At 36.5% G+C, this 24,511-nt stretch overlaps 1 protein-coding gene across 7 annotated transcripts in view; it reads right to left on the bottom strand.

The window, feature by feature from the left end:
* Window positions 1-24,511, bottom strand: part of FYB1 (FYN binding protein 1) — a 163,998-nt gene that overhangs the window by 23,172 nt on the left and 116,315 nt on the right. For all 7 annotated transcript variants that reach the window (XM_016953373.4, XM_016953375.4, XM_016953377.4 and 4 more), the window contains 7 exons: window positions 12,914-12,960; window positions 11,050-11,069; window positions 10,474-10,508; window positions 9,146-9,266; window positions 6,395-6,554; window positions 5,748-5,889; window positions 2,131-2,153 (listed from right to left, as the gene is read on the bottom strand). In XM_016953373.4, the coding sequence (XP_016808862.4) occupies window positions 2,131-2,153; window positions 5,748-5,889; window positions 6,395-6,554; window positions 9,146-9,266; window positions 10,474-10,508; window positions 11,050-11,069; window positions 12,914-12,960 (548 nt within the window). The remainder of the gene's footprint in view (window positions 1-2,130; window positions 2,154-5,747; window positions 5,890-6,394; window positions 6,555-9,145; window positions 9,267-10,473; window positions 10,509-11,049; window positions 11,070-12,913; window positions 12,961-24,511) is intronic.

The raw sequence follows: 24,511 nt of genomic DNA, 5'->3' as shown, positions 1-24,511 counted from the left end.
TTAGATCAAATCCCTTATTTTGTTGCTGGGAAATATAGGGGCCATTGAACTACAGTCAAGGTGACTAGATAGGTTATCATCTAAACAAAAACACTTCCAAAAGTGAAGGAGAATGCTGTTATTAATTGTGCTCTGATGACTGGCATAAGTCAAGACTGTCCTGAACACATTGGAGTTGAGTCACCATACCATCTGTAACAAACTTAAAAGAAAGAAGTGGCTTACTCTGAGTCACTTGCTGGCTAGCTCTAGAATCCAGTTTATTGACTCTCAAGCTAGTGTTCTTTCCATTGTATTAAGATCTCTCTCATTATTTATAAACTAAAGCATTTTGTTCATTAATATACACAAACATGATGAAGGCTTATGAAGAAATTATTGAAAAAAGTGCATGGTTTCCATGCTCACATATTAGAATAATTAATATTGCTAAAAGGACCATATTACCCTTTTTACCAAATTTAATGTAATCCCTATCAAAATACCAAAGTCATCTTTCACAGAATAGGAAAAACAATCCTTAAATTTGTATGAAATAAAAAAGAGCATTAATAGCCAAAGCAATCCTGAGCAAAAAGAATAAAGCTGGAAGCATCACACTCCCTGATTTTGTGTTGTAACCAATCAGCATACCGTTGGTATAAAAATAGAAACAAAAACCAATGAAACAGAAAACAGAACCCAGAAATAAAGTCACATATTTATAGCCAACTGATTTTAGAAAAAGGCACCAAGAACATACACTGGGGAAAAAACACGCTTATCAGTTAAGTGGTGCTGGGAAAACTGGATATCCATATGGAAAAAGAATAAAACTAGGCGCCATCTCTCACCATATATAAAAATCAACTCAAGATAGATTAAGGATTTAAACATAAGACCTAAAAGTATAAAACAACTGTAAGAAAACATAGAGAAAACACTCCAAGACATTGGTCTAGGTAGAGATTTCATGACTAACACCCCAAAAGCACAGGCAACAAAAACAAAAATAGACAAATGGGATTATATTGAACTAAAAGCTTCTGTATGGCAAAGCAATCAACCAACAGAGTGAAGAGATGGCTTGTTGAATGGGAGAAAATATTTGCAAACTATTCATCTCAAAAGGGATGAGTATTCAGAATATACAAAAACTCAATCAACTCAACAGCAAAATTCCCAAACAATCCCATATAAAGGTGGGCAAAGGATCTAAAAAGACATTTCTTAGAAGAAGACATACAAATGGCCAACAGGTATATGAAAAAATGCTCAACATCACTAATCATCTTACCCCAGTTAGAATGGCTGTTATCAAAAAGAAAAATAGTAACTGATGCTGGCAAGGATGTGGAAAAAAAGAAACTCATACTGTCGGTGGGAATATATATTCATACAGTCATTATGGAGATTTTTCAAAAAAACTAAAAATAGAACTATCATGCAATCCAGCAATCTCACTACTGGATATTTTTCTGAAGGAAAGGGAATCGGTATATCAAATGGATATTTGCACCCCCAAGTGTATTGCAGCACTATTCACAGTAGCAAAGATATAGAATCAACCTAATTACCATTGGATGAATGGATAAAGAAAATTTTGTCTATACGCAATGAAATACTATTTGGTCATAAAAAAAAGAATGAAATCATGTCATTTGCAGCAACATGGATGAAACTGGAGGTCATATTAAGTGGAATAAGCCAGATATAGAAAGACAAATACTGCATGTACTCACACATATGTGGGAGCTAAAAAAGTTTGTTTCATGGAGGTAGAAAGTAGAGTGATTGTTACCAGAGGCTGAGAGGGCTGTAAGAATGTGTTTGGGGGGACATGAAGAGAGATTGGTGAATGGGTACAAGCATACAGTTAGATAGAAGGAATAAGTTCTAATGCTTAATAGTAGAGTAGGGTGACTATAATTAACAATAATACATTGTACATTTCAATATAGCCAGAAGTGAGAACTCGAAATGTTCTCAACACATAAAAATGATAAATGCTCATGATGATGGATAGCCTAAATACGCTGACTTGAACAATACACATTCTATGCATGTAACAAAATAACACATGTGCTCCATAAATACATGCCAATATATGTATCAATTGTAAAATGTCATTTTAAGAAGCGTGTGGCTTACCTCCACTTCCACTCTGACTGTGGCTAGAAAAGAAACCCAGAAATATTAAGTTAATCTATGAATTACTTAGCTATGAGGAAGAGAAGTACATATCCTGATTAGTTATTCAAAAGAGAAATAACATTCCAGTCGAAAGTTCTTAGAATGCTATATGTAAAGAGGAAAAAATGTTCCTTATCATCATAGATGGGTAATGACAAGGCAACAAAACAAAACAAATAAAAACAACAAGAATTAAGTTAATTATGCACTATATATGATATAGAAAATGATGATATTGTTTGCTTTTGACATTTTTGTATGAGGTTGTTTTCAGATGATACACTATGACATCATTCCATAGATGGACCATTAAAACAAGCCCCAAGGGTATTATTATTCCATGAGTCACATAGAGCAATTATTGTTGCATTAAATTAAATTATCTTTCAATATCTTTTGACCACAGCATTTTACTCCTAGTCTAATACCAGTCATTTTTCTTTAAAGGGAGAACTTTAAAAAACTTGAAATCTCATTCAGGGGGCTTTTATCTGGTATGACTGCTGAATCTGTAAATCCAGATTGCCTGTGTTTCTTACTTACTTTCACATCATTCTATATTTTCTCTATTTTAGCATTTATGTTATAATTGTCTGCTTTCTTGCCTATATCTCCCACTAAAATGTGATTTCTGTGAGATCAAAGGAAATGTAGACTGTGAGAATGGAAAAAATCCCAGAAATCATCTCTTCAATTCCCTCATTATACAGAAAAGAAACCAGGCTCTGAGAAATTAAGTGACTTGACCACGCCCACTTTTACACCTAGCTGCACTCACTATACCCCCAGTTTTCTGCCAGCAACAGATATCAGTTTAATGTTAGTGTCTTAGAGGACAATTATATAGTACCATATCTGATTTCCTAATGTTAAAAGTGGGTGAAAGAAATTGATCTGATGCAGATCTCCTGTTAAATTTGAAATAAAAACATAAAGTTGCTGTCAGGAACTTTGTAGGAAAACATGTTATAAATGTCTTCCTATATAAATAAGGAACTGCTTTTTGAAGAAGTTGCAGTACACTGTCTGCTTGCTTATGTACCATTTTGACATTTATTTTTCCTGACTCTTCCCTCTGAGCATGATGCATGAAGCAGGCAGTTGGAATTATGTGAAGAGCTGCATTCTGCTTGGCTGCCACTCTTGGCAGATACTTTTCATCTTGGATTTTTATAGCAATTTCCAAAGAACAGGGTTGTTGGAATAAGGAGCAAAGCTCCTGTTTTATTTCATGTCTAGAGCAATTATTCAACTTCCTAAAATGGCCTGTTTAGAACATTTGATGAAAACATTTGATGAAGTGAAGAAGAGGTAGAGAGAGCAGGATGTGACAGGAGACGAGAGGGAGAGAGAGAGATACATGGAAGGAAGAAGGTTTACTATGAAATGGTAGAGGGGTATTTGCATTTGCAATTCCCTTTTCTTCAATGTTTCATATTCACTGTAGATACTGCTTTAGTGGAGAAGGAAAAGAGAAGGACAGCTGTCAGGGGCTGTGCTTTGAAGCCTCAAAACTGCTCCCGGAGTTTGAAGCACTCACAGCCATTGCTCTTCACTCTAGGGAATCAGGAAAGAGCTGGTAGAGTGCCTGAGCCAGGAGTCATGAGCAGGAGGGAGAAGATGATGCCTTCTCTTCTTATTCTTGCCAGGGCAAGCTGCCGGCTACACTCAGCATCTTCCCTTTTTCTAAGAACAAAGCATGTTCTGTTATGAGATCTCTGCCCACAGCAGCTGCAGTTTCAAAAATAAAACATGTATAGAAATGTCTTCTTCTTTAATTTTCTTAGTAAGGGTGCATAAGAGAGGGCTAGATGCTAGTAAATATTGTGGGGCTATACTTGTTTAAGATACTGAGCATTAAAACCCTACAACTCTTCCAACTTCCTGCTTTTACTAAATATAAGATTCTTTTTTTGTTATATGTTTACTAAAGTAGAGCAGGTTTTTAGAGTCATGGTATGTATGGATTTAATAAAATGGAAAAAGGTGATAACGCTAGTTTTGGGAAATATTCACCCAATATGGTTAAACAAAGTTTCATTTTAATAACATCATTGTTTTTTCTGGATTTGTTATTTTTTTCTTGAGTATGCACATACATGTAAATATGCGTAAATAATGTAACTGGAATTCTTTCACCAAAAATTAAGGGAGTGTGCTTTTTAAAAAACAAAAGGCACACACAAAGTATATACATTGGTAATATGCTTGACATAGTCATGAAAATTCTGTAAGTTACAGAATGTGATGATTTGGAACTTCATCTGGCCTCAAAACTGGCATTTACTGACTCACACTAGGTCGATGTTTGACTAAAGTCAGTTAATGATCTCCAAACTCTAGTGCATGCATTGCATGTTTTGGTATATGTTGCATAATTTATGTTTAGAACATGGTAAGAAGGCATAGCCAGCTGTAATTCATTTTAGAAAGACAAAACTGCTAGAAAGCAGCATAACAAGCTTAACTGATACCATGATATAAAAGATCATAAGAGGAAAATTTAATTCTTCATGTGCTTTATAAGTGTATTACTAATTTGGTGTTTTAGAAATGGCTGACAATGAAGATTGTTTCCTTCGAAATTTGAGTTATGAAGAATGCAGACACAGTTTTACCCAGGTGAAGAACTAGCACAGATGATGTTTTTTGGGATCACAATGGAGGTTTCCTAGTTTTATAAGGTAGTCATCAAAAAACTAAAGTTCTGAACTGGACCAGAGATTTTCCTCCTTTCAACTTGAGGGGATTATGGCTTTAAACTGAAAACGGAGGTGTTGGAGGAAAGAAGGAATGAAAGGAGAAAGGAAATGGAAAAGTACAAAAGAGACAAAAGAATGACAAAAAATCAGAGCTGGAACAAAGAGAAGAAGTGGAGAGATGGAGAGAGGAAAGAAGCAGAAGACTGAGAAAGGAAAGAAGAGAAGGAGAGGTACAAGGGAGGGATGGCCAATCTCCTCTCATTGGTCCTCCAGAAAGGATGTTCTATTCTGTTCCTCTATACCAGGAAGGTGTTCCCATAATTCTTGAAGTGAAGGTCATTTTAATCTAGTGGAATGGGCCGTGGAAAGTTGGACCCTTAATAGATACCTAGGGATCATAAAAAAACGGAGTTTTTACTTTTAAGGAGCAAACTGAGGTTGCCATAAAAATCATTTTTTGTCGTATTTTCAAAAAGTAACAACAAACATATTTAGAATCAGAGATTTATGAGAAAAAATGGGCTAGATTTTATATTTTATGCTTCATATTTTACCAAATCATATTTCATTAGGCATATCCCTAAGATCAAGTCATAATGAACATTATAAAAGTGTTTTAGAATGAAAACATATCTTACAAGATCTGGCAAATGGTCCACTATATTTCAAGTAGTATTTGATGCATATAATCAAAAGAAAGAGTATGGAGTTTCAAATGACCTTTCACCCATGTTGGGGTTATTGTAAGTGGTCATTTAGTTTAGTGATAGAGAGCAGTAGGAGTTATGGAGGGTAAAATTCTGGGATCTTAATATACAAAATTTCTGACAAGGAGACAGTTTGATCTGTTCTACAATATGTACTTGCACACACCTGCTAATATCATCCTGCTCTGCAACATCATCATATACTTCTAGGTCATCTTCAATAGGTCTTGAAGGGGCACCAAGAGAGTCTTTCTTCAGTTTCAAAGAATCATAGTCAATCTCTACAGCAGTTGTTTTAATATAGCCATCTACCAAAAAGGGAAATATTTATGTTCAGGCAACTGTAGTTTAAATATTTTAAAGTTGTGAATAAAATATCAATTGCACATTTGCTCTTTAAACTTTCCCCTGATTTATTTTCTTGTAGTTCTGATTTGTAGACCTCGCAAGTAGACCCACATTTTACTGTACTCTGTCAAAGTCTTATCCTGTTGCAGTTTAATGTAAGCCTACCTTCTATTTTAAATATTCTAAAGTGATTCACATGAAGCATTTTTTCTTTTTAACATCAATGAAAAACCTAATGCTGTTTGTTCCTCCTGGAATAATATAAAACTGTACGTTGTTTCCCACAATATAGATAACAGATGAGGTGAAGACGGAACTATACCTGCCATTTAACATTTTCCTCCCTTTGTCCACTCTGTAAAGTACTCCTAACTCAATGCCTATGATGAGTTCTGGAGGAATATGTACATTGAATATTGCTTCGCAAAGAAAATACTTTGAAGCCATAGAGAAATTTGCACTCACATGAACCCCTTGCTGTTCTGCCCAACCATTTTCCTTCTGGGTTGTCTGTGATGCGGATGATTTCAATTTGCTCTCCTTGCTTGAAGCTCAGTTCATTCTTTCCTCCTTTGACATCACAACAAGCTTTTGCAAGATGGATGACTTGAATAGGGCCTGTTAGCTGCAAAGAGAAAACAATAGTCACAAAAGATTTCCTTATAATTTAGAAAATCTTTAAGGAATGCAATTTTGAAAGATAGTAAGTCTATAACTTGCTAAGCTACCTATAACCAACATTTACAGGGTTTAACTAGAAATTGAGGGTGAATGTTTTTCTTATAGGAGGGGTTAGGGAAAAATCACAGGGGCCAAGCAGGACCAGCTAAGACAGGTGAACATGTGCATGGGGTCAGGAGAGTGAGGCAGGGATCTGTTGACTAGGAATTCTGCAAGAGGCCTGCAAAGGCAGCCCCCAATAACTGAACAGCGTTTATGTACAACAATCCATGCTGTGTGCTATGTATCTTTATGGAATATGCCAGGATTCCGTTTGGAAAATGGAGTTTTTTCCCCTTTGCATTGTTTGTAAAATTGGAGCAGACATTACCTGCTATAAACAAGATAAAATTTCAGAAATAAGCTTGTAAATCAAAAAATAGCAAGCAAATGTTACACGAGGTTTTTCAAATTAATATTCTGAACAGTATGGTGGCTTATTGATAGAAAGGTAATGATCTTGGTTAGACTATGAATCCTAAACTCTTAATTTTCTAATCCTAAATTGGTGTCTTTTCAACAGAATTTCTTGAATCTTTTGATATGCAAATATGCATGACGACTTTTGAAGAAGCTCTACCTTTAATTTATTGAATTTATGATGGCATTAATTATAAACATTTATCATTATCATGTACCACTAAGAAATAAAGAAAAGAATGTAAGTTAAATTATGATATGCCATGACGCTGATGAGGCTCAGTTCTCATATTTATTTAATTTTTTTTTTTTTACCTATTATCTATTATCATCTTGTGAAAGGAATATGGCTGGTGAAGTCCTAGTTTTGACAGACTTTTGAGTTCATATTTAATAGTATGATTTCCATATCCTATTTTTCTTACTAAAAATATTATTTGAATGAATGAGATAATGTAAAGCTGAATTCTCCAAAAGAAACATGGAAAAACCTCACATAATTCCTTTAAATCTACAATTTCTTCATGGAAAGTATACTATATAGATTTTTTTTTTTTTTGAGACGGAGTCTCACTCTGTTGCCCAGGCTAGAGTGCCGAGGCCCGATCTCAGCTCACTGCAAGCTCCGCCTCCCGGGTTCACGCCATTCTCCTGCCTCAGCCTCCCGAGTAGCTGGGACTACAGGTGCCCGCCACCACGCCTGGCCAGTTTTTTGTATTTTTAGTAGATACTGAGTTTCACTGTGTTAGCCAGTATGGTCTCAATCTCCTGAACTCGTGATCCACCCGCCTCGGCCTCCCAAAGTGCTGGGATTACAGGCCTGAGCCACCGCGCCTGGCCTACGATATAGATTTTCATAAATTAATTGAAATTAATTTTTCACTTGAAAAATATAAAGATTGGTAGTCATGCATTCTGTATAAGTAAAATGTTCTAATATTGATACTGTAATAATAATTTTACTTACATATAGCAAGCTTTTTCAAAATCAAATGAGAATCTTATGATACAGTGCATGCTCTGCATTATTTTAGTTCCATAACAAACTTTCTGGAGTAGTATCATTTATCCTTACTTAAAAGATTGAGAATCAGTGGCTCAGAGAAGTTAAGTGAGAAGCCCAAGATCACATAACTTGTATGTGCAACTGGAATTTGAATCAGTTTGTCTGGCTGACTTGATGCTATACGTTTTCCTTGCACCATGCATTGAACCTTTGCTTTAATACAATAAATATACTGGGAAGTTATATATAAATCATTTTTTAAGAAATTTGAACCACATATTAAATGCTCCAGAGGAATAAAAATATTTAAAGAAACCATACAGTGAATTCTTTTTGAAAGAATAATTTTGTAATTCAGATAATCACCCTAAATATGTCTGACATGCCAGACCAATGCCAGATGAGCCATGTCATCAAAGATGGTGTAGCCAGGAGAAAATAGCCCCTTGGTGTAGTGTTTACTGGTGGTAGTAATGGTAGAAAACACACAATTACCAGAGATCAGAGAATACAGAGGTCAGAATCCAGATAGACAAAGAGGGATGAGAAACAGCAGTTATCGGAAGTCAGCATGTACACAGACTTAAAATAAAGGCAACAATGTAACTCATGTATAGATACTAGCAATTAGAGTAGATCATGGAAATCTTATTCTGAGACAGGTCTGGTTCACCCTGGAGACACTTGTGTCCAATGCCCCACTATAATACATACCACAGGGATATTTATGTGTGTGATGCTAATTCATAGTATAAGTAGGCTAATATGAAATGCATTATGGGGAGAGACAAGATGGGTTTGAAAAGGTAAATATTCATTCACTCAATCAACATAAAATTTCCTGGGTGCCCACTAATTATGAACCAATATATTTATTTAAATTTTATTATATTAGTTCAGGGATAAAATGGTGTATTGGACAAAAAAGTACTGTTATGAAGATAATTACTCTTTAGAGAACAATGAATAAGTAATTCTTCAACTATGTAAGGTTTCAAGAATGGTACCCGTTTTGTGTGAAAGGTATAAAAAGATGTTATTCTTTCACTCATTAGCAAGCAAGCCCTTACTTTAAATTTCTTCTTTATTTCTTGTTCTTTCTTTTCTTTCTCTTTCTGTTCCTTTTTCTCCAGCTCTAACCTCTTCTTTTCTTCCTTTTCCCTTTTCTTCTCTCTTTCTTTGGATGCTTCTCTGTGAATAAAAATTGTTAGGTTGTTTTCACATCTGCAGGTGTTGATGCGTCGGAACTCCCTACCTAGAAGTTTCTACTCACAACAGAAAAGGTGGTATCTGAAGTACAGTTGAAGGTAAAAAGCAAAAGGTTGTCAAAATCCGCAACATGTGAGATTATTTTCAAAACCAGTAGGAGGCACACTGCTGAGGATACCTTCCAAAGGCTCTGCTTTCCCTGACAACTTGTGCCAGCAAGTGGAAGCCACCGTTTATAGAGGCCCCATTCTTGCTGTATGTTCGCATAAATAGAATCCATCTCTTTTTCTCTCTTTCATATGCACATGTGCCTGTGCATTCACAGGTACACATACAAACCTTGGCTCTGAAACTTGAGTCAGAATTGGTTGAATAAACACTGGGTAGAGAAAATTAAGGTATCTGAGATCAACATATGATAAAGTAAGATAATATATTCATTTCTACTTTCACCCACTTTCCAAGAAATTTCGTTTCCAAGAAACTTCTTTTTTTAACATCTTTCCACTTTAGCAGCTGACACTTTGACTGACATCTGGGTGCCATGATAAATTATTTCTCATAGCACCCCTGTGGGTGGAGCTCGGTTCAGGTGAAGAAGGCGTAACATAAATTAACTCATCTGCCCAAGGATACACTAAGAGTAAGAAATCAGATTTCTGTCTCTGATTCCCTGACTGTGGTTTATCTCATAGGCACGTCTCTGGCCTCTCACACAATAGCTTTTTTTTTTTTTTTTTTTTTATACTTTAAGTTTTAGGGTACATGTGCACATTGTGCAGGTTAGTTACATATGTATACATGTGCCATGCTGGTGCGCTGCACCCACTAACTCGTCATCTAGCATTAGGTATATCTCCCAATGCTATCCCTCCCCCCTCCCCCCTCCCCACCACAGTCCCCAGAGTATGATATTCCCCTTCCTGTGTCCATGTGATCTCATTGTTCAATTCCCACCTATGAGTGAGAATATGCGGTGTTTGGTTTTTTACAGAGTCCTTCGTAGAATTCTTAGAGAACTAAACTAAATAATTCTGGGTCCTTTAAATTGAAATAAAAGTTATTATATGCCAGTCATTTGAACAAATCAAGCTTCCCTCCTAGTGTTGTTATATACCCACTCTCCCTCATACAAAACATTATATTCATCTTTGAAGAAAACTGTCATGGTAAAAAATGTAATTCATACATGTCTTCATATGTTTCTCCTTCACTGTCTTGTTCCTGTAAAGAAAAACATTGATAATGATTAATTTTTATTATTTAAAAAGTTGACACACATATTACATTGCTTAGACTTAAAATAAAGGCAACAATGTATATTTTTATAATTTGAACCACGTATTAAATGGTCCAGAGGAATAAATACTTAAAGGAGCCATACTGTGAATTATTTTTGAAAGAATAATTCAAATACTCAGTAAAACAATTATTGTATGTAAGTTTGGCTTGTTTAAAATATTTTTTTTCTCCTTAGAAATAGACTGGGAAAGCAAAAACAAAATTTCCTTTTCTATCTTGCTATATAAATCAGACGTGTAGTCAGACTTAAGTTTGTTCAGCACTACAGCATTATAATGAGTCAGTGTGATGACTAGTGTGTAACGTCTTAAGCATTTTAGATGAAACAAGATTAGAAATGGAAAAATATCATTGCTCATAAGGATTTTCATTTGTTTGTTTTGTACCAATACGGAGTGAATCATAATACTTGTGAAATATTCTGATTATGTCAATATAATATGAGAAGAGAAAAAAATCTGACCTCATCTAGATTTCCAGCACCTAAAAGATTAAAAAAATAAAATTTAATACATTTGTAATAAGGAAGCACTTTAATGTAAGATTATTGGATATGATATAATAATATTCAAAATAGTTCATAATCTAACAGAACTTATGCTTTATCAAAGATACAGAAATAGAAAATCAAATACGTACTTTAGATCTTTACTATGGCTTTTATTTGTGCTGGTGACTTAATTATAAAATCATTTCATTGGCTTTCATAAAATAATGCAAAGGGCTAAAAATAATTAATACACTGTTTATTACCTTTATGAAAAGGGATGTCCATTTGATTTTCTGGGCTTGCATGGAAAAAGGTATTAAAAAATCACTGTTTCACACCTTTTTACTTATTAGTTCCCAAGGATTTGTTTTTATGTATCAAACAAATCAAGTTAATTGGATTAAAAAAATTTAATAAGAGTTCAGTATAATATCAAAACTAATTACTGAATATTGAAACAGAATCCAATATTAAGAGTAATAATATAATAATATTAATAATAAAAACAGTGTGGTGTTGGTATAAGAACAGGCAAATAGACCAATGGAATAGAGCAGAAAATTCAGTGACATAACAAATGTACATAAACACACCCATAATATACACATACACACACATAGAGCTGATATAATATAAAGGTAGCACTATAAATTAATGAGAAAAGGATGGATTGTTTAGAGTACAGTAAGGAGAAAACTGGCTCCATACATGAGGCAATTCTGGATTTCTACTAACTCCTCAAAGGGGACTGCAAAGAGATCAAAGACCTAAATATATTTATGTGATAAAGTCTACAGGAAAAAAATGAGAACATTTTTATTTTCTAGGAAAAAAGACTTCTTAAATAGCATGAATTACAAGGCAAAATTAATACATTTGATTATATCAAAATTTATTTACATTCAATGAAGGACACCATGGGCTAAGTTAATAGACAACTGACCGAATGGGAGAAGATATTTGCAATGTTTGAAGTTGACATGACATTAATGTCTGAAATATAAAGGAACCCCTACAAGTTAACTAGAAAAATATACCACTCCCAATACAAAAAATGGTCAAAAGGTAGAAACTGGCAACTTACAGAAGAAGAAACCACAAAGGCTTATAAGCAAATAAAGTGCTCAAACTCAAGAGTAAGCAGAGATATAGAAATTAAAAGGAGATATAATTTGATTCACATAAGAAAAAAATGGAAAGCTGAATAACAGGACCGATTGATGAGAGTGTAGATAGATGCATCTCTTCTGGAGAGCATGCCTGTCATACTCGGTCAACCTAAGTATTCCACAGCTCTTAGCAACCATTCCACTTCAGGGTATATATCTTAAGGATAAGTCTCTGAGAGGTCCGCATGGGGATGAATACAAGAAGGTGTATTGCATTGTTGTTTGTGGTACCAGTGAGTTTGAGGCAAGTGAAATGTGGATGCATACCATGGAGTACAGTGCAGTCGTTAACAGTAACAGGCTAAACACACACATGGTGATATGAATGGGCCCCAAAACCACATTATGCTGATTGTACAAAAAGACGAGAGAAACCTATAACATACTCTTTCTGTGAACTAAATACATGCATACATGTCACAATATGTGAAGAATTTGTGCAAACACACATACACATTAAATATGTTAGAATATTTGTCTGTAGTAAGGAAGGAGGAGAAAGGAAGTGAGTCATGAGGATAAGAGGGAATAAACAAATAAAACAAGAGAGGGGCCTTGCACAGACCAGTGATGATAATGACCCATTAATGAGCCTATAAGAATGAATAGCTCAAACTTCTGTACCTGAGTTTACAAATAAATAAATAAAATATGTTTTTGTCGTTTACCATCAGAGTGCGTGACACCATCTTGATTGTCTTCATTGACAGGGCTTCTGAAAACGAGAAAGAAGAAACAGTGAACATGGAACAAGCAGATGCTCACCTTACAATGAAAAAGGGAAAAGGATTATTTCATGAATTGTTCTTTTTTCTTGAACCTTTGCTCTGATTTAAAGCTTCAGACATCACTAGCATAGGCTTTAGCCTTATACTTCTGCTGCTCCTGTGGCAGAAAATGGAGAATTGGGAAACTGGAGTATAGCACCATCTATTCATAGTAGACTCATACAATTAATCCGTTGCTTCTGGAGGGTAATATGTTTCCCATTAAATTAGTAGTAAATCAACACTTCAATTCTGGGATTATGAGGGCATTTAATTGGTTCTATGGTACACACACAAAAGAGAATTAGTTCTAGGGCTGGGCACCATGGCTCACGCCTGTAATCCCAGCACTTTGGGAAGCTGAGGCAGATGGATCACTTGAAGTCAGGAGTTCCAGACCAGCCTGGGCAACGGGGCAAAATGCCGTCTCTCCTAAAAACATTAGGTTGGTGCAAAAGTAATTATGGTTTTTGACATAAAACCAATGATAAAAGTCACAATTACTTTTGCACCGACCTAATACAAAAAATTAGCCTGGCATGGTAGTGCACGCCTGTAACCCCAGCTACTCAGGAGGCTGAGGTAGGAGAATTGCTTAAGCCTGGAATGCAGAGGTTGCAGTGAGCTAAGATCGCACCACTGCACTCCAGCCTGTGCAATAGAGTAAGATTCTGTCTCAGAAAAAAAAAAAAAATACTTACATAGTTCCAATCCCTGACTCCTTCCTTTTCTCCAGATGCTTTTGTCTTGGCTTCACTTTTATCACCCTGAACTCCAAGGTGCTTCATTCCAATGGCTTCACTCCAACTGCCCTTAATAGCATTATCAATACCTGGGCCTTACAAATCCCTAATTATGTATATGACCATTTATATTTTCTATTCCTATTCTCAGTTAATTAACATAGCTGGAGAAAATGGCCGTCAATTTTACTGACTCTGGACATTACAAACAATTGGTATTAAATCTCAGCTGTATCCCCCCTGCTTTTCTACAATCTCATCACTCTTTTTTGTGTAGTCAGCCTTCTCTTGCGTTGTCCTTCTCCATACCTATTAAAAATGTTTACCACTTTCTTCAATGTGTGATTCCTCTCCACTCCCCTATAATCAGATGACCTTGTTTCTTCTTTCACTGATGAAGCAGCAGTCATTAGGTGTGAGCTCTCTTAAGAAAATACATTTTCTTAACCCACAAACTCATCTGCAGTTATACTCATCCTTACCTTCTCTCTACTCTCTGCACCTGTGTTCTGAATTTCATCTGAATTCTCAGTAATTTTACTGAGAATCCATTTATTACCCCCTTTCTTCCATGTGTTGCTTTATTACTTATATTCTCCTTACTTCACTCTTTGCCCTTAAATCTCTCATTCTTTGTTTTCTCCCTCAGCCCAAGTTACTGCCATTCATAAGAAACAAACACTTCACTTTACCTCTGTGAATTCTTCACATTACCACAAGATATTCTTCCTTTATCCAGCCAAGCTAAGAAAAAATTGTCTTTATTCACTGACTCTACTTCCTCTTCTCTCACGCATTTCTTTCCGGACTGCAATCTTTCCCCTATTGCCACTTCTTCCCTGAGACTATTCTTAAAAATACTAGCTACCAAATCCACTGGACCCTCTCAAACTGCATCTTACTTGATTGCTTTGTGGCCCTGGACAGTATTGGCCATTTTGCCCTCTTTGAGTCTTCTTTGTTTGTTTCCATGAGAAATAGCTCCTGGCTCGCTTCTTGTCTCTCTGGCTACTACCTCACAATTTTCTTTGTGGTTTATTTTCTTTTGACTTCTCTTAAATGATGATGTTCTGTTGTGTTCTGGTCTTGGTTCTCTTCTTCTTTTTTCACTTTGCAGTTTTTCCTAAATGGTTTTATGTACCTCCATAGCTTTATATATGATCTTAATGTTGGCAAATTCCATGTTGAAATCTCTAGCCCAGGCTTCTCTTCTGAGATTCCGATTCAAATATATACATCTTGGGTGTCCTACAGCCAGTTCTGTATTATCATCTCAGAAACTGAGGTTTCCTCCTTTTAGCCCAGCCTAAACCTGCTCTCCCTACTAGGTTTCTTTTCTTGGTGGATGGCACCACAATTCACATATCTATCAAGCAGCAACTCATCCTTTGTTTTTCACTCATCTTCAGTCCCATGTCAAGTCAATCATCAAATTACACCAGTTCCCCGTACTAATTTACTTCCCATTTCCATTTCTCATCTCTCCCGCTAGACACAAAAATAGGATTATATTATCTCTGGAGTGGACTGTTGCAGTAGTCATCTGGTCAGTGTCCTGGTAATCAGAATTATTCCTTCTCTTCCCTATCCTGATAGTCCCTTCTCCAACTTTTTCCATCTTTCTAACACAAAAATATGATTATATCACTCTCATGTCCCATAGTCAAACTCCTTAAAGAGTTAGGAAAGAATATTACTTGAACAAGAGATGCTGGTTGCAAAATGTGTGTTTCACCACATTTGAAGAATGTGGGCTGGAAGTGACTTTTTATCACTAAAACCATAAAATGGGCTCAGTGGATACATTTGTAACTCAGGAAGAACTGTCATGGATATCTGTCTCAGTCTCTACTTGAGATGGTAAATATAGGTAGGGACTAACTGTTAATCTAATAAACTCACTTTAAAAAAATAGAAAATTAAAAATTTAACTTATATATGCTTAGCTTTCTATTTGGGTAAGTGTAAAGGCCCTGTTAATTAACTCATTAAATTTGTCATGACAAGACACTTGTTTTCTTTAGTGAGTCTTTTTCATCCTTGGAACATTCAGAATTAAATACAGACATGATGGAATAAGCCAAACTCATAGTAAAAACAATTTGTGGAGTAAGTTTTATAACCATTGGGATAATGTATGTACAGTCAATTTTTTAAGTATCTGTAATATTTAAGAGATTTGTTACATTAGAAAATATTCAGTTAGACTTGTCACATCAATTTAAAATTTGTGGTGTAGACTTTCTAAATTTTAGTTGAAACATTAAGGAGTCTGGGTATTGAGTGTCAATGGCTGCTCACATCAAAAAAGGAGAGTCAAGTGAACATTATTAGTTCCCGATAAAAGAATACACCAAAAAATAAAAGAACTACATTTGATCCAGCCGCATCTACCTCTCACTCTCAATGTATAGGAACTACAGAGGAGACAGGGACATATAGCTATATTATAGAGAGCAATCAGCAAAATCTAGATGATGGGGAACTATACTATCCACAAACAACTTGATATCCTCAACAAATAAATTGCAAAGAATTAAAAAAAGACATGGAGAGTGAACTTATACCTTAAAAGAGAATAACAGGCCGGGCGCAGTGGCTCATGCCTGTAATCCCAGCACTTTGGGAGTCTGAGGTGGGTGAATCATCTGAGGTCAGGAGTTCGAGACCAGCCTGGTCAACATGGTGAAACCCCGTCTCCACTAAAAATACAAAAATTAGCCGAGTGTGGTGGCCGGCGTCTGTAATCCCAGCTACCTGGGAGGCTGAGGCACAAGAATCTATTGAACCCGGGAGGTGGAGATTGCAGTGAGCCAAGATCATGCCACTGCACTCTAGACTGGATAACAGAGCGAAACTGTGTCTCAAAAAAAACCCAAAAAACAACAACAAAATACAAAACATATATGCCAACGTAGATGTGTATACTTTGGATTCTTATTCAAACAACTTAAAACACATACATGTTGTAAGAGATAATTGGAAATTTGAACACTGACTTGGTATTTTATATTAATGCACAGAATCTATTTTTTTAGGAATAACTACTGAAATATTTATAGATGAAATTATATGATGTTTTGTATTAGTTTCAAAATAATATAAGAGGCAAGTGGGTGAGGGTATAGATAAGACAAGATTGGCCATGAGTTTATAGTTGTCGAAGTTGGTGAAAGGAACATGGAGGCTCGTTATACTATTCTTCCTGCCTTTTATATGCTTAACATTTTTTACAATAAATATACTTCTTAAAAAGCATAAGAAAAATCTAATTGCAAATGCTATTGGATATTTAAGGGAACTGGATATGGTTCAATTTAATAGATTTATGAGAGTCATTTAAATTCTTGGGAGGATTTTGCTTAGTGGGGTGATTAAGTGTGTTCATTCAGATATTTGGAATGTTTAAAAATGAAATTAAATACGTTAATATATACATGCAATATGAAACATCGCAAGAAGTTTCATTAACCACATTTATAAACAGAACTATTGATTTGAAAGAATTTAGTTTGAGCCATGTGAGTTGTCCAATCATTAATCAAAGATCCCCTGAAAATAATTCTAATTTAAATACAAATTACTAGATGTATAAATAAAATAACAAGTCACATAATATAAATTTCAGTACTTAAAGGAAAATAGGCCTTTGCATTACTAACTTTGATGAATTGAATATTAATTAAAAAGATGAAAATACTTAAGACATTAAAATACACTGACATTTTACAGAGTAAAATCCATAGCTCTTTTTATGGCATACAAGGTTCTTATGATCAATCTTGCCCTGTAAAGCTTTATTTCTCATATTTCCTTTTCTTACATTATCTTCTCACATATTAACAGTAAACTCACATGCTGTCTGAACTCTCTCTGGTTTCTTGTTCCTTCATGCTCAGCCCACGCTTCCCTTCTTTGGAATAATCCTCCCTTCTCAGCATCCCCTGCTTGTGGTCCTCCCATTCTTTTTTTTTTTTCTTTTTTTTTCTTTTTTTTAAGACAGAGTCTCACTCTGTTGCCCAGGCTGGAGTGCAGTGGTGCAAACGTGGCTCACTGCAACTTCTGTCTCCCGGGTTCAAGGGATTCTCCTGCCTCAGCCTCCCAGGTAGCTGGGATTCTACAGATGCCTGCCACCACGCCCAGCTAATTTTTGTATTTTTAATAGAGACAGGGTTTCACCATGTTGGCTAGGCTGGTCTTGAACTCCTAACCTCAGGTGATTCACCCGCCTCAGCCTCCCAAAGTGCTAGGATTACAGGCGTGAGACACTGCACCTGGCCTCCATTCTTTAAGCCTCTCCTTAAACAGTCCTTTCTTTGTGAAGTTGTCCCTGATTTCCTTAAGCCTAATCATTGCATTGCTTCTCTGCATCATCCATCCATTCATCCATTATAGTGATTATTCTGTATTCCTTCGTAATTATGGGGTAATTGCTTCAGGTCTCTCTTTTCACTACCAGGCCATAAACTCCTTAAGGAAAGGGATTGTCACTTTGCTAGTTAATTTATTATTATGATTATCCTTTTAGAGAGTTATTAGAATAATTCCTGTCATGATAGGCTTTTGATTTTTTTGATGAATTAACAATATTCCAGTAGTAACAAGAGACTAACTTATATTACTAAAGCAAATTATCATTGGTGAAAAGGATGTTAAATCAAAAAGATCACCAGATTTAAGCAATTTACTTCCTAAAACACCTGTATGAATAACAAATACTTCTAAAAGGAAGGGTATTTGCATAGCACATTCATACACGTGTGTCTGCACATTTATGCAAAGCATTTATTACTTGTAGACAATGTTTGCCTGCACACATTTGTTTTATTTATGGACCCAAAATTATAGCATATGAATCTTAGTGCCACTTTATATAGGCCTGAATTTATAATATGTATATTATTAATATTCAATAAATATGAAATAGTGACTATAATAGCAATGATGGTGAAGAATAAAAGGAAAAGAGATGAGGAAAATAAATAGGTGCAGGTGCCATGAGTAAATCCAGATCAAACTGTCAGCAAATTCGCTAAGGGTTCCAAGCATTGAGAAAAGCCCCATACAGAGAGTAAGAGAAAAACAATGGAACCAGTCACAGCCCAAGTCATAAGAAACTGAGCAGAAGGAGGGGGTGAATGAGAAGAAAAGGAAGCTTATCAGTTATGATAATAGGTCTATTCAATAAGGCCTCTCACTATAGATCTTTGTTTTTATGCTATAGCATGTAGAATTAAATAGGAAAAGTAAAGTTAATGACTGTCATTTTTAGAAAGCTTATTAGTGCTTTATTTCCTGATGTATAAAGATGTAAAACTGTTGACCTCTATACTTTTCTTTTCTTTTTTTTTGGAGACAGGATCTCACTCTGTCCCCCAGGCTGGAGTGCAGTGGAGAGATCATGGCTCACTGCAGGCTGGACCTCTCAGGCTCGGGGATCCTCCTACCACAGCCTCCCAAGTAGCTGAGACGACAGGCACGTGTCACCATGCCCAGCTAAACTTCTGTACATATGCGTGTGTGTGTGTGTGTGTGTGTGTGTGTATTTAAATTTAAAATACAATATAACTTTGACCTCAACTACTTTATTTTCAAAGTTATTTAGGATTGCTGATTCTCACCTGTCTCGAATCTTTTATGCTCTTAAGACATCCAGACTTGAATGATATGATATCAAGTTACTTCTGGGAACAGCTTTAGGAGTAGGCAGAACAGACTGCAGATGATAAAGTCCACCTTGTCTTTTTTTTTTTTTTTTCTTTTTTTTCTTTTTTTGAGATGGAGTCTTGCTCTGTCGCCCAGGCTCACTGCAAGCTCCGCTTCCCAGGTTCACGCCATTCTCCTGCCTCAGCCTCCCGAGTAGCTGGGACTGCAGGCGCCCGCCACCACGCCCGGCTAATTTTTTGTATTTTTAGTAGAGACGGGGTTTCACCGTGTTAGTCAGGATGGTCTCAATCTCCTGACCTTGTGATCTGCTCTCCTCGGCCTCCCAAGGTGCTGGGATTACAGGCGTCAGTCACCCCGCCCGGCAAGTCCACCCTGTCTTCTAAAATTCCTTCCTTGATCCCAATTAGAGATTCCACTCTACGCCCTAGGGAGAATTGTAAACCTTAGGGAAGCCATTGCTCCCCGCTGCTCTAATGCCCGGCTCCTGCAATTCTTCCCTCTCTCCACCCTTATCGTTATATGTATATTATATGTTATATATATATTTGTAGACACAGGGTTTCATCATATTGCTCAAGCTGGTCTTGAATTCCTGGATTCATGTGATTGGCTCACCTCGGCCTCCCAAAGTGCTGGGATTATAGGCATGAGCCACCATGCCCAGCTGGCCTTTTACTTTATTGGCTATTCATGCATTTAGCTTTTAATTATCAGCAGGTTTTTTTTTTTTTTTTTTTTTTTTTTTTTAAAGAAGGAGGAAGAAATCTACATGACACATTAAACTTTGTTCTATACCTGCCTTACTGGGAGTAAAATCTTGCGGCCTTTTCTCTGGAACATGTCTTCCTATATTTAACCCACGAGGAATTTGAAAACTGACTTGTTTAAGCCAACACTTTCCAACTGGTGTGAGAGAAGACTATCCGGCAGCTGGCTACTGATACGGCAAGTCTCAAGTTTCAGAACATTTTAAGCATCTCTAATTAATAAAAAGGTTATAATGGTAAATTCTTACTTTTCCTCCAATTTTACAGACAAAAAATAAAACACACACATAAACAGAAACCAAAAAACCCTTTAAACTAACTATGAATGACTTCAGGGTAAGAACTGTTGAACCTTCCTTTTTCTAACCTTAGTCACTTCCCATTATTTATTATTTTTTATTACATCACTTTTCCTATCTCATTACTATTAATAACCATGTAATTTGTTTGATATGCCAAAACACAACCATTGATTCTGTTTCAATATGAAAAATTATGATGTTAAAATTATAATTTAAAAAGGTACCAAGAAATGTATTACACTAAAAGGTGTTGATTTGAACATTAAAAATGATAAACATGCTCTTTTGACCCATTTCATTTTCTCTTCAAATGCCTGAGTAAAAATAGCAGAAAATGTAACAAACTGATTTCTGACCACTAGGTGGGGAAACAATACAATTTAAAATACAATATAACTTTGGCCTCAACTACTTTATTTTCAATTATTTAGGATTTCTGATTCTCACCTGTCTGGAATCTTTTACACTCTTAAGACATCCTGACCTGAATGATGTGATTGCAAGTTACTTCTGGGAACAGCTTTAGGAGTAGGCAGAACAGGCTGCAGATGATAAAGTCCACCCTGTCTTCTAAAATTCCTTCCTTGATCCCAATTAGAGATTCCACTCCACACGCTAGGGAGAACTGTAAACCTCAGGGAAGCCATTGCTCCCCGCTGCTCTAATGCTTGGCTCCTGCAATTCTCCCCTCTCTCCACCCTTACGATTTTTCCCTCTTGACTGGATCTTTCCATCAGCCTACGAAAGTGTTGTTATTTCCATCTTTAAAAAGGCTCTTGATCTCATTTCTCCCATCAGTTACTGTCCCATTTCTTTGGTTGCCCTTTTTTTGTAAAGGAGTTGTTTATATTTGCTCTGTCCAATTCCTCTCCTTTCATACTCTTTTAAAGCCATTTCAATCAGCCTTGTATCCCCACCACTCCTGACAACTTCCCCTGCCCTGACCTCCACAGTCCTCACTTTTTGGCCTCCACCAGCACCTGACACAGTTTCTCACTGACTCCTCCTTGGATGCTTCCTTTCCTGGGCTTCCAAGACCCCTGCGTTATTGATTGTTCCTGTTATTCTCCTTTGCCCCTTCTCCTCCTCCCAGGCCTCAGAGAGTTACAGTGCCCCAGAGCTCAGTTCCTTTCTTCTCTGTTTACACTCCCTTCCTTGGTCATCTTAACCAGCCTTATGACTTTCAATGTGGAATGTGTTCCTATTTCTCTCCTATTTTAAACCCAGAACTTCTTACCCAATTGGATGCTTAAAAGGTACCTCAAACTTAACATAGCCATGACCTCCAGATCTTCCTCACCTTTGTTAAACAAAACTTGTTCACCTTTGTTAAACAAAATCTAGGAGGCCATTTTTTTTGGACTAAATTCCTGCACTGGGCCCCAGAAGACCAGATTAAAAATCAAAATGGAGTCACCCACACTCACCAAACTGAAACTGAGTTGTTATCTGGCCTTTTGGGAAATCAGGAGAGAGAGAGAATGGCCTAGCTGCCTGAAGAGGCCAGTTTTCGCTTTCTGTCATAATAATGAAGCTCTGTTTTAATCTTTACAGGAAAGACTGACCTGAAGTAACCTGATGTTAACCAACCCATTATCTTTCTATTGTTCTATCTCCCTGTACCTGCCTTACAAGGAAAGTAACTTTGAAATGACCAATCCACTTTTTGGTTTTTGTTTCTGCTTTCTTTAGTTCTTTTTGTTTATAAAGCCAACCTCCTCTGCTTCAATCTTTGGAACACTTACTTTATTTTATGGAACAAAGTGTTGCCCAATTTTAGACGTGCAAATAGAAACTCTTGAGATCTTTAGATCTGTTGTGATTTTAACATCTTCATCCTTTGACATCTTCAGCCTCCTCATGGTGGTGCTTGGGCTGATGGAAGCATGATACTTACAGTTGCTTGGGCCAAAAGCACTGGAACCACCCATTCTAGATTCCCATTTTCCTTCATACACTAAATCCAAATTCTTTTGTCTCTCTCTTCAAAATACACCCAACATATGGACACTTCTCACCACCTCCACTGTTCCCATCATGGTCAGTGCTACTGCATACCTTGCCTGCATTTCTGTCATATCTAACAGATTTCCCTGCTTTGACAATTGTCTACCTACTGTCTCTTCTCAGCATAGCCATTAAGGTGATTTTTATAAAGCACAAGTCAGAAAATGTCACTGCTCTGCTGTAGCTCTTTGAGTGGTTCCCATTTCACTCAAGATAAGCGCTGCAATCTCTATCATGGCTTACAAGGCCCTACATAAGCTGACTCTTTCCCTACCATTCCTTCCCTTGCTCTCTCTACCTGCGCTCTGTGCCTAGAACAGTCTTCCTTCATGTCTAACTCCCTTACTTCCTTTGAATCTTTGCTCAAGTATCATTTTCTATTAGGTTGGTGCAAAAGTATAAATATATACTTCTCTCAAGCAGCAACATGCTGTCCCCAATGCCACCCTCACACTCCACCTCCACCACTTACCTCTGCTCCGTTTTCCCTTTAGGAAATATGTTAGGAAGTATCAAGTGCTAATACCATATTCTTTACCTGTTTATTATTTATTTATTTTTGAGATAGGGTCTTGCTCTGTCACCCAGGCTGGAGTGCAGTGGCACAATTATGGCTCACTGCAGCCTCGACTTCCTGGGCTGAAGCAATTCTCCTGCCTCAGCCTCCTGAGTATCTGGGTCTACAGGCATGCACCATCATGCCCAGCTAATTTTCAAATGCTTAGTAGAGACAGGGTCTCGCTATATTGCCCAGGCTGGTCTCAAACTCCTGAGCTCAAGCGATCCTCCCACCTCTGTCTTTCGAAGTGTTGGGATTACAGGTGTGAGCCACCATGCCCAGCCCTGTTTATTATTTTCATTTCTTTAGTTTCTTGGTCCCTGCTTTGCAGGGGTCTTTGTTTGTTTACTAATATTTCCTGAACTCCTATTACAAAAGCACAATGTAGTGGCTCAAAAAATACTTGTTGCATGACTGTAAAGGAAATCTATTAGATCTTGACTTGAGAGTGGTCTTTGATTAGAAAAGGGAGGAACGTTTGCAGGTTGGCAGAGGGAATGTTTGGGAAATACTCATGTATGTGTTTTGAGGACTGGTGCTGTGAGAAGCACAGAAACACCTATATCTTTCACAATTCTTCTTACAGACTACCCCATACATTGCCCCTTCATGTGAAATATAAACTTTTGAGCCCGAACATCAAGGCCCATTTTGGTTTCATTTCCTCTATGTATTTCTAGCTTCCCCTTCTTGGGGAAAATTTTCTAACCCAGAGATTTCTTCGTTGTGGAATTTACTTGAGCTTTCTGATGGGAGCTTGAAAGTCTTTCACTATACATATTTTCCCTTTTGAAAAAACAAAGTAGCTGGATATCATGGAGGATTAGAGGCTTTAAATTGACATCCATAAATTCAAATGCCTTGAAGGGTGTGCAGCCCTTTAATATAAATGCACAACGCAGGTCATATGTAAGATAATAGCCAGGAAGCTGCTCTAGCACCTTCTACTTACTATCCTTAAACCCCCAAGAAAGCATATTAAAGTTAAAAAATGATGGTGTTTTTCCATGACGAATATGTTTTCTATCCTTTCCCTAAATTGTAGTCATCAAGCATGTCAGGGAATCTGTCAATCCAATATTGTTATTAACAGTTTCCATTACATGGATTATGGATATTAAGTATTTTGTTGTAAGGAGCACCAATCTGGTAGGGGAATTTAAGTGAAGGAAAATCAAATTGTACTAAATATGTTGAGATATTACTTATTTGTGATAAAGGAGAATCATGTTAAGCAATTTTCTACAAGAAGAAAGGGAATATCTAGTCCATTTTGTCTTAAGGATTTATGCTTGCCATTGTCTGAATATTCTTCTTAAAATGACATTCCATTTTATTCCAACCTGCCACTTGCTTTTTCCTTTACCAACTATTCTATTAAATCCTGGATAAAGAGCCCATGCATAGCACCCCCTACAGTGCTGACATTTCTGAAAAATATCATCTAAGAAAAT

Source organism: Pan troglodytes, chromosome 4 (assembly GCF_028858775.2).
Source record: "Pan troglodytes isolate AG18354 chromosome 4, NHGRI_mPanTro3-v2.0_pri, whole genome shotgun sequence".
NCBI lineage: Eukaryota > Metazoa > Chordata > Mammalia > Primates > Hominidae > Pan > Pan troglodytes.
This window is presented reverse-complemented; position numbering and strand designations above follow the sequence as displayed.